Raw genomic sequence first — 11,932 nt, 5'->3', positions numbered from 1 at the left:
CCAGTCTTACTCCTCAGGGTAAGAGCTTAATTGACTCTTTCCCTGAGCCAGATGGTAAAGGAAATGAGGGCAGCAACTGTGCCTATGAAACTCCTTGATTCCCAGTGCCCAGCAGAATTCCAGGCTCAGAAAGCTCTCAATATATACTTATTAAGAAAAAGAACCTCTGAATAGATAAAATGCACTGATCACTCAGTTTCCTGTGTCTGTACAGATGAAGGCCAACTCTCAATTCCCCAAGGTAATATCTCTTCATGTGACCTCTTAGAGAGTCTCCTGGTGAGAATGTCCCTCCACAACACTGAGACTTCAGGCAGCCACAGGACCGAGATCATCCCAGGATAAACTTGGTAGCAATAGAAAGTTTTCATTCACTGATTAAATATTTACTGAACACCTACTACCTTCTGAGCACTTTATTAGACACCGAGTGTACCATGATTTAAAATAAGGGCGTCCAAGCCAATACTGGACAGAGACATGCACAACAAGCAATGATATGATTCATAAATCAGAGGTATTGCAAAGTAACCTCTTGAGGTTTATTTTCTACTGGTGGTGATGGGGTTTAAGGTGATATCTGAGCCAAATCTTGAAGAGTCAACAGGAGTTAAATGCTAGTTTGACTTGTCCAACTCAGTATTTTCAGAGAAAGAAAAGCTCCTACTAACCTTTAAAGTAGCCAAGAGTATTATTTCATCAAAAGAGTTGAATTTCATGTTTGTTGCATACTATTGGGGTTGTAGGTAGTGAAAAGGAGTATTTGCCTTTTCACAGAACAAAGAGCTTATTGTTTCATTCGATTACCCAATACCATTCTTCTGAGCTAACCCTGATTTTAGTCCTTATAGGAATTTGGCCAATTTCAGCATTTACTATGCACTTCCACATTTCTGGCAGACATGGAAAGATTTTAGAAAATGATTATGCTTTGTACTCAGTTGTGGTGGGATATTTTATATTGATTAGCTGGACTTCGTTTATAAGAACTCTTTGTGTCATCAACACTTCAAAACTTTTATATCTTTTTGTGTGTGTGTGCACAGGGTCTTTCTATATCTTGAATATAGTAAGCAAAAGCTAAGAAGAGTCAAGACAATTCTTGAAGAATAATACCTTTTCCCATTAAAAGGAACCTGGGCTCCTTGGAGAAATACCTGATTCCAGGTCTGGGGCAGAAAATGTGTATTTGTGTGTGTGTGTGTGTGTGTGCGTGCGCGTGCGCCACAAAGTAATGAAGCTATCTAAAACTATTAAGGTGAGTCAAAAGGACTCAGGAGCCCACTTGAAGATGCTCCTATTGGCCTAAGATGAGACAATTTATGCATCAATAAGGATAAGCACTGGAATGAATAAGCACACATCAATTATGTTTAAACCCCTAATTTCATAGAGCCTCAACTACCCCAGCTGAGGGGTCTGTAATTCTTTGACTTCTCTTCTTGGTCTCAAGGACGTACCTGCAGCTCCAGCCATCACATCCATATTCCAGAGAACAGGAAAGAAAAACGATGGAGCCTGGCTCAGCATTTCTGGAAGTTCCTGAAAGACTTTTACTTACTTCTCATTGGCCATTCTCACCTGCTAGGGACACTAGGGAATGTAGCTTTACTCCCCCAATCTGAGCACATTGCTGCCCCTGTAATACAGACTCTGTTAGTAGGGAAGAGGAGAAATGACAGTGGATAGGAAGCCAGCTGTTGACCACACTTTTGCATCTTTAGTGATTTCCCATTTCTCATTCCTAATATTATTTGGGCCTTCTTTTTTCCATTGATCAAAAGAAAATTATTTTTTTAATCCTCATCCAAGGATATTTTTTCCTATGATTTTTAAAGAGAGTGGAAGGGAGAGGGAGAGACAGAGAGAAACACAGATGTGAGAGAAACACATGGATTGGCTGCCTCCCCCATGCCCCAACCAGGGCCAGGAGCCTGCAAGAGAGGTACCTGCTCCTGACCGGAATTGAATCTGGGACCCTTCAGTCCGCAGGCCCATGTTCTATCCACTGAGCTAAACCCACTAGGGCCATTGATCAAATATTTAAAAAAATAATTTTGGCTTCCTTGATTCTTTGTCTAGTACTTCTACTATGTTTATTATTTTTCCCTTCTAATTTCTTTTAAAATTTTTTTTTTTGCTTTTTATGAAATCATGAATGAAGCATAGAAATTTCTTAAAACATAAGACAAAAATAAGGAATTTTTAAAGCTTTTCCGGTGTCGGCGCTGCCTGGTGGGATCTCTTGTGCACGCCCACAGCCATGCTGTCCAAGGGGTCCTCTGCAGTCTTTGGACGCGCCAGAAGACAGCCCGGGCGGTGGCGAACTGCAGACAGAAGGGGCAAGGGCCTCATCAAGGTCAACGGGGCGGCCCCTGGAGAGCCCGGCCCACGCTGCAATACAAGCTACTGGAACCTGTTCTGATCCTGAGTGAGGAGCGATTTGCTGGCGTGGACGTCAGAGTGCGTGTGAAGGTTAGTTGGTCAAGTGGCGCAGACTTATGCAATCCGTCAGTCCCTCTCCAAAGCCCTGGTGGCCTATTACCATAACTGTGGGAGTGGGTCCTTCCCACCACAGGTGGATGCGGCTTCCAAGAAGGAGATCAAATACATCCTCATCCAGTTTGGCCAGCCCCTGCTGATAGCTGATCCCGGTCACTGTGAATCCATAAAGTCTGGAGGTCCTGATATCCGTGCTCTCTACCGGAAATCCTACCAATAAGGCTATCAGGGTTCACCTTTATAATAAACAATGATCATGGGATTATTTTTTAAGATTTTTTTTTACAGGGTTCTCGACTTGAACCCCAAATCACATTTTCCTTAAAAATTTTTTTTTATTGATTTCAGAGAGGAAAGGAGAGGGAGCAAGAGATGGAAACATCCATGATGAGAGAGAACCATTGATTGCTGCCTCCTGCACGCCCTCCCCTGGGGATAGAGCCCGCAATCATAGCTACTGATAATATTTTGGTGTAAGCATTTTTCTATGCATATACATGCCCAACAGACATACACATGCATTTTTGGAAGAAAACGTGTTGACGTATTAAATATGTTTTCGTAATTTACCCTTTATATTTCATTTAACATTATATCGTGAACCTTCTCTCATGTCAAATGCAGAGCTCCGACATCACTTTCTTTCTTTTTTTTTTAATATATTTTATTGATTTTTCACAGAGAGGAAGGGAGAGAGATAGTCAGAAACATCGATGAGAGAGAAACACCGATTAGCTGCCTCCTGCACATCTCCCACCGGGAATGTGCCCGCAACCAAGGCACATGCCCCCGACCAGAATCGAACCTGGGACCCTCCAGTCCGCAGGCCGACGCTCCATCCACTGAGCCAAACCGGCTTCGGCTGACATCACTTTCTTAAACAGTCAACAAAATCCTTTATCCCAAAGAAATCACATCAGAGCCTCGATGAACAAAACAAATGACTTGGGATCCAGGTAGACCTGGCCTTTCCCTGCCTAGCAGGCTTCAGTGGAGCTTCAGCTACAGCATCAGTCTCCAGGGCGATGACTCAGCTTCATTTGCATAGCCATAGTTGCAATGCACGCAATAAATGTTTAAATTAAAAGCCCTTAGGTTTCTTTTAAGCCTTTTATTTTAAAGAATGAGACTTTTCTTTACCCAGTTGATTAAAAGAACTGCCTCAAGCTCCTAAACTAGCCAGACCTTATCTTCTCCCCTGGTGTACTAGGAGTGGGATTTCCTTAGCAATTATCTCTCCAGCATCCATATTGTATTCATTCCCTCTTAAAACAAGTCTTTCATTTTTTATTAGATACTCCTGTGAAGAAGAGCACACTGGTGTTTTGACTAGGTATTTTCAGTTCTGCATATGCAAGGTTAGTATTTGCATGTAGTAACATGCCTTTTCTTTTTCTGGCATCTTTATTGTCCTGTTCCCCTGAAGTAAAGCCAAGTTCTCTTATTCCAGCTCTGTATTATATGACTTAAGTGGTAGTCACTTCTTTTCATTTCACTGTTCATAGTTTCATTTTAATTCTTTTTGAAGTTTATGTAGGTAAAGTCATTCTCTTCTTTTGGGTCTTGCCTTTCTTGCTCAACATATTTGTGAGATTCATAGATTCATTCACATGACTGTGTGTAGCCGGAGGCCACTAGAACACTATTATGGACATTCTTGCATGTCACCTAGTTGCACATGGGTGTATATCCTTCCGTTTAGGTAGATAACAGTAATTTTCTGATATAGTTATATCATTTTATACTCCCTAGGAGAGGAATTGCTGGTTAAAGAGAAGTGCATATTCAACTTTTTATTTAAGTAATGCCCATGTTTGCTTTTTCCAGAAGATTGTATCAGTGTACACCAAGCATGTCAAACTCGCAGCCTGCGGGGCCACCTGTGGCCCACAACGAATATTTTTGTGGCCCAGCCAATATAACGGTATGTTAGAAATGTTTTAATAAAAATTTCGTAACTTAATTTTTACAATATCCTGTTATACATAATTATTAACAATGAACTACAACATTCGCTAATGACTGATTACTATAATCCTGTTGCATTAATTTCCCTTACATGCCATACGCGCAGGCTCACTCTCCATTTTTCTCCACTAATACTAGCAGCGAATATTTTAGAACTGATGGCCACGTCATTAGTCTTGGACTGACTTGTTTGGTGTGCGCAACAGGAAATATTTCGCTTACAGAGACCAAGAAAAATAGGTTTATTGCCGAAGCCGGTTTGGCTCAGTGGATAGAGTGTCGGCCTGCGGACTGAAGGGTCCCGGGTTCGATTCCGGTCAGGGGCATGTACCTGGGTTGCGGGCATATCCCCAGTGGGAGATGTGCAGGAGGCAGCTGATCGATGTTTCTCTCTCATTGATGTTTCTGACTCTCTGTCTCTCTCCCTTTCTCTCTGTAAAAAATCAATAAAATATATTTTTAAAAAAAGAAAAATAGGTTTATTAGCGTTACGCTTATTAATTTGTGCTGTTATTCAGTGTCTGGTAAGTTAAAGTTCAAGAAAAAATATTACTTTTTATTAAAATGTTCTATTATTTTGTTAACAATTACTCATTTATTTCAGCCCTTTGTATTTAGCATGTCTCTATCGAAATAAACCTACATTCCTATGAAAATTGAAGCTTTTGTCTTTTTGCAGCCCACATAAACTTACACCTTGTTTATTTAGCTTGTGTTAGCCTTAGAGTTTGACATGCTTGGTGTACACTCTCACCAGCAGAATATCAATGTTCTCATTGTTTCACATTCTCACCAACTCTCGCTATTTTACATTTTGATGGTCTGGTAGGTGTAAAATCCATCATTTGAAACATTTGCATGTAATTCCATTGTATGGATGAGCCATCACTTTTCAAATCAAGATTCTGGGTGTAGGGCATATAAGTAGTCCATTTTTTCTTTTTTATAATCAAAGCAGCATTTGTCCAATTACGTCCTTAGAATAAATTCTAATAGTGGAAATGCTAGACTAAACGTTTCAGGCATTTAAAATTTTGATCCATTTAACCCAACTGTCATTCAAAAAATTTTTCAATTTTACATTCCCATCTACAGTATTTGCCTACCTTCCCCCATACCCATCAAAAGTAACTTTTAAAAGAAGTTTTCCTTTTAAAGTCTAAATGAGTCATATACTTAATTTTACAAGTGCAATGACACAAGGCCTTTAAAACAGTAGACCCCTGCCTTAGCTATTTTGGCACAATGGATAGAAGGGTCCTGGGTTCAATTCCTAGTCGGGGCATGTGTGGGAGGCAACCAGTCCATGTGTCTTTCTCACATCTATGTTTCTCTCTCTCTGTGTCTCTCCCCTTCCTTTCCACTCTCCCTAAAAAAAAAAAAAAAAAAAAAAAAAAAAAAAAAGAAAAAATATTTGAGGATTAACAAATAATAATCTATAATAATAAAAGTGTAATAGGCTAATTAGACCAGATAGCCAGATGTCCTTCCAGATGAAGTTGTGGCAGCGGGGGCCGAGGTAGAGGTGGTTAGTGGCAATCAGGCAGGCAGGCAGAGTGGTTAGGTGCGATCAAGCAGGCAGGCAGAGTGGTTAAGGGCAATCAGGCAGGCAGGCAGAAGGGTTAGGGCAGGGGTGGGCAAACTTCTTGACTCGAGGGCCACAATGGGTTCTTAAACTGGACCGGAGGGCCAGAACAAAAGCATGGATGGAGTGTTTGTGTGAACTAATATAAATTCAAAGTAAACATCATTACATAAAAGGGTACAGTCTTTTTTTTCAATAGTTTTATTCATCTCAAATGGGCCGGATACAGCCCGCGGGCCGTAGTTTCCCCACAGCTGGGTTAGGGACAATGATGCAGGCAGGTGAGTGGTTAGGGGCGATCAGGCAGGCAGGCTAGCAGTTAGGAGTGATCAGGCAGGCAGACAGAGTGGTTAGGGGCAATCAGGCAGGCAGGCAGAGGGATTAGGGGCAATCAGGCAGGCATGCGAATGGTTAGGGGCTATCAGGCAGGCAGGCAGAAGGGTTAGGGACAATGATGCAGGCAGGCGAGTGGTTAGGGGCGATCAGGCAGGCAGGCGAGTGGTTAGGAGCCAGTGGTCCTGGATTGCAATAGGGACGTCCGACTGTGGGTTTAGGCCTGATCCCACAGTTGGACATCCCCCGAGGGGTCCAGATTGCAAGAGGGTGCAGGATGGGCTGAGGAACCCTCCCCCCCCCCCCTGCACAAAATTCATGCACCGGGCCTCTAGTCCTATATAATAAAAGCCTAATATGCTAAGTGTCCAACTGTTCAACCAGTCACTATGACGCGCCCTGACCACCAGGGGGCAGACGCTCCGACTGGTAAATTAGCTTGCTGCAGGGGTATGGCTGATCAGGACTGGGTGAGATGGACTGGATACGCCCTAGAGCCCTCCCACAGTCCCTCCCCAGCCCTGATCGTGCACCAGTGGGGTCCCTCGGCCTGGCCTGCACCCTCTCACAATCCGGGACCCCTCAGGATGTCGGAAAGCCAATTTCAGCCCTATCCCCGCAGGCCAGGCCAAGACCCCACCAGTGCACAAATTCGTGCACTGGGCCTCTAGTAATAATAATAAAACAGTAATAATAATAAAACAGTAGACTCCTAACTTGCCCTACTCCACCCCAACTTCCCAGGAACTCATTTTAAACCTCAACAATTTCATGTTAGCTTCTATAACTCATAACATACTTAAATACCGCTTTTTTTAAAAAAAAAGTTTTTATTGACTTTAGAGAGGAATGGAGAGATAGAAACTGCGATGAAACATTGACAGGCACATACCCTAACTGGGAATCAAACTTGTGACCCCTGGGTGCATGGATCCACTGAGCCACACCGGCTGGCCAATACCACTCTTTTTTTACTTTCAGTTTTGTTAAAAAAATGTTTTTATTGATTTCAGAAAGGAAGGAAGAGGGAGAGATATAAACATCAATGATGAGAGAGAATCATTGATCAGCTGCCCCCTGCATTCACCCTACTGGGGATTGAGCCCACAACCCAGGCATGTGCCCTTGACCGGAATAGAACCTAGGACCCTTCAGTCCACAGGTCGATGCTCTATCCACTGAGCCAAACCGGCTAGGGCTGAATTTCAGTTTTAAATTGTGGCAGAGACTGCTATTTGCCCACCCTGATACCAGTTTCCTTGGCCATCAAAGTAGTACGTCTCCAGAATTCCTGAGCCTTTCCAGGGTTCAAAAGCATCCAAATGTCTGCGACCTGATTGCTGTTGCTTGCTCTCTTGTTTTTGTCATTATGAATTTATACCTTTCCTTTTTATTCCTTTAATTTAGTGGGCCTTGTGGATGAAGTGGAGATAAATGCATATATTTAATCTGCCTTATTCAATCTGAAAGTCTATATTACATACATTTCAGAAAATTAAAAACCACTGAAACAGAATTAAAGTAGTACCTTTAAAAATGTATATATTTTAAAAATATTTTATTGATTTCAGAGAGGGAGAGGAAGAGATAGAAACATCAATGACTGCTCATGATTGATCGCTTGCATGCCCCCCACTGGGGATTGAGCCTGCAACCCAGGCATGTGCCCTGACAGGGAATCGAACCATGACCTCCTAGTTCATAGGTTGGCACTCAACCACTAAGCCATGTTGGCCGGCGCATCATTGATGTTTCTCTCTCTTCCTCTCTGAAATCCATAAAAATATATATAAAAAGAAAAGCATGGCAATGTGGACATTAGGACATCCAACACAGTGTTCTTATGAAATTACTTTTGTGTTGTCCAAATTTTGAGTGTTACCTATTTTCATGTCTTAATTTCACAAGCATGCATTGTTAATTCAATTAACAAAAAACACTTTATACTAATTTTGCAGTGGCACTATTGTATTCATGTGCCACATTCATTTCATAGGGGCATACAATTTAGCTCAGTTCTCACATCACTTTTATACCCTGCAATCTCCATGAAAGAGTTAAAATTGTCGTGTGATATAGCCATTTTGCTCAATCTGGATTAGTGTCTAAGTGCAGTAATGGCAGAGAATATTGGACACTTAATGGCTATTATTATGATTATAATGTGCATACTTTAGCAATAACCAAAATTCTCCATTATGAATTGAACTATAATCTCTACTTACTAGTTCACAGGTTTAATTTTACAGCTTTATTGAGAACAGGCTTAATTCTTACAGGATCTGGTTAACCTTGTTGAGTGTTAGCTCTAGCCAGCAGAAAGTGCTCATCATAGTTATTAGGAAAGAACAAGATAGATCAATATATGGCATGGCCAAAAGTAGGTTTACAGTTGTGAGTACCTGAAACAGAGCTTATTCTTATATTATCCCATATAATAAAACCCTAATACGCAAATGGACTGAACGGCGGAACAACCGTTTGCTATGATGCGCACTGAACACCAGGGGGAGACACTCAATGCAGGAGCTGCCCCCTGGTGGTCAGTGTGCTCCCACAAGGGGAGTGCCGCTCAGCCAGAAGCTGGGCTCACAGCTGGTGAGCACAGCTGTGGTGGCGGGAGCCTCCCTTGACTCCCTTTTAGGCGGGCAGTAAGGAGCGAGGGGTCCTGGACTGCGCAAGCCCCGGACTGCGAAAGGGATGTCCAACTGCTGGCTTAGGCCTGCTCCCTGTGGGGTCCTGGATTGCAAGAGGGCGCAGGCTGGGCTGAGGGACACCCCCCTACCCTGTGCACAAATGTCAAGCACCGGGCCTCTAGTCTACACATATAAAAGCCTAAGTGATAGTTATGATCAGACAGTAACTATGGCGCACACTGACCACCAGGGAGCAGACGCTCAATGTAGGAGCTGCCCCCTGGTGGTCAGTGCATTTCCACAGCCAACCTCCCACGGTCCCTCCCTCCAGCTGGCCGGTCCCAACTGGGACTGGGTGAGATGGCCCCCATCGACCCTGATTGCCAGCCAGGCAGAGGGACTCCACCCATGCACGAATTCGTGCACGGGGCCTCTAGTTATTTATATTATTGTATTATTTGTATTATAACTGTAAACCTATTTTTGCCCACCCCTCTATATCATCACTACTGGAGGAGGGAACAATCCCACAGTAAATCTGAGTCAGAACAGTCCTACTGACTGTGAATTGGAATGACCTTTATTATGGACAACCTACTGCATTTGAGTAGAAGTCTACAATGAAAGTAAAATGTGTTAAGATTTAACACTATTTCAAAGCAGTTTTAATTCTAACAATAGGAGCCTACATACCAGATAACTGAAATATTTGCAGGCCCTCTTTACCAGAATGGAATTTTTAGTTATTCAGGAAAAACCATTATAACATATCTTACCACTAAAAGTGAGGTTTATTTCTTCAGAATAAATATAACATAGTTTTCCATATTGGAAATAAATCAGGACACATTGAATAAGTGCTGTAAAAAAATAAAGTTTAACAACTGAAATCATAAATGCCTTTATCTAAACAAATCCCATAGTGTGAAGACCAGATAGTTTGATGATTTGTAAGAAATATATAACTGTATGTGATCAAAGCTTGATTAATATAAAGGGTGTCCCAAAAATATATACACACTTTGAATAATTAATTCCAATGGGTTAAATCTGAAAAGAAACATCAATTGAGCTATCAGCAGTTAAAGTGTGTGTGTGTGTGTGTGTGTGTGTGTGTGTGTGTATATATATATATATATATATGTGTGTGTGTGTGTATAGACACCCTGCATATTTGTCATCATTTTTGGGTACTGTAACATGCATTTTGTAACTTTTTCTTATCAATGTATAGAAGTAATCACTTATTAAAATGGCCTGTTTTCTTCTGAATAAAACTGATTATATAAACTATATCAAAATTTCTACCACTTATAATTTTAAAAGCCAAAAACAAAATTTGCTAAAATTAAACTCCCCTATTTTATAGTTGAAAAATGTTTACTTAAAAATGGAGGAAAAAATTTAGTACCAGAAAGAGCAACCCTATCAAATTATTTAAATTATAGAAGCAGAGTCCTAGCTTTTATAGCAAAGCAGTCGAAGCAAATAAAATATTGCAAGTTGAATGTAATCATTAGTTTTCTTTTGGTAAACCTTTAACATGTTCTAAAATCCTCTTTATCACACTATTTTGATCGTGGAAAACCATCTTGGGTATAGCGCATTTGAAAGCACTGTGAGTACAAGTATAACTGCTGCTTTATTTCCTAAAAGCTTCTCTAGTTTAACATTTCACAAATTACAAATTGAGATTTCCCACTTTTGAGTATATAAGGAAACTGTGATGATGTACCTGAGTCTGCCATAGCAGAGCACAACCTCCTGCTAAGACTGGTCAACTCAGCTGAGGATTTGACATGCTTGCCACAAACTGCTATAACCATAAAAAAGTAGATGTTATTTCTTGTATAATATTGCTCCATGCACCTAAAGCAGGCTTTAAAGACTTAGTTTGATGTTCTACTACCTTTCAACTATCTCTGTATTTGATTTCATGTGCATAAACATGCCACACAGGAGGTCATTCATCCTTTACAGCCTACAGGGTGCATCAGGCCTTGGATGCCACCGAGCAGCTCAGAGAAATGTCTCAAACATGTAAAATGTTTCCAAGAGCCTCATTTCTGTGCTTCTTAGTGTCATCATTTTCCTTAGAAATGTGCATATGAGAAACATCTGATTTCACAGGATTATTTGTGTTCCCCTAGGGACTTGGCTCCTCTTAATTTGGCAGTGTGGAAAGGAAGTGGGCAGTGAGTACCGACTGAACAGCAGAGGAGGCACTTGTAACTAGAAAGATACTGTCAGCCAAGGATGATAGTGGTTCGGCAAAAAGTAAAAAGCACCAGAATTCTCAACTGCATCAGTACATTAGTCCAGTGCATTTCACCCTTAAAGACCATTGTAACTTCCATGGAGTCTAGACCAGCAGGTATGGGGCAGGGCCCGAGAACCTGCATTTCTAACAAACTCCCAGGACAGGCAGCTCATACTGGTTCCTGAGCCAGCAGTGAGTAGTGCGATGAAGTATGTGCATATTTGAACATTCTGTGAAGTTTATGTGTGTTTATTATGCTCAGTGTACCTTGTTGGCTAAGCCCTAGGCATGTATTACTCAGAAATTTTCCACCAAACATGGTTACAAATCATTTTGCCCTTTAAAGGAGTAACACTTCAGTTACCTGTATAATTTACAAAAGAACATTTTACTCCTTGATGAATCCATAAAAATACAGCCTATTTTTATGCTGTGTATAGTCTTATTTTATCCTTTTTTCCCCCCTCACAGGGCAATGCACAATTAGGTTGTTTTTAAATGCAATGAGTATCACATAAAATTGACAGTAACAACAGTAACATTCTTCTATTGTCACTTTAGGTTTTTAACTTTCTCTGAAACCTTTTTTTGGTATTTATTCAACATTCACCAATAACAATTTTAGAGCATATACTAAGAGCCAAGCAC

General features: G+C 41.2%; 1 protein-coding gene across 1 annotated transcript; it reads left to right on the top strand.

Moving 5' to 3' along the window:
• Nucleotides 1-1,234: 1,234 nt before the first annotated feature.
• LOC308511099 (small ribosomal subunit protein uS9-like) lies at nt 1,235-2,722 on the top strand (the record flags this gene model as incomplete). Its single annotated transcript, XM_081081110.1, has 3 exons — nt 1,235-1,258; nt 2,212-2,475; nt 2,579-2,722. The coding sequence occupies 3 exons, from the start codon at nt 1,235-1,237 to the stop codon at nt 2,720-2,722; spliced, it is 432 nt and encodes a 143-aa protein (XP_080937236.1).
• Nucleotides 2,723-11,932: the final 9,210 nt, after the last annotated feature.

This window comes from Myotis nattereri (genome assembly GCF_964212035.1).
Source record: "Myotis nattereri genome assembly, chromosome: X".
Taxonomy (NCBI): domain Eukaryota; kingdom Metazoa; phylum Chordata; class Mammalia; order Chiroptera; family Vespertilionidae; genus Myotis; species Myotis nattereri.
This window is presented reverse-complemented; position numbering and strand designations above follow the sequence as displayed.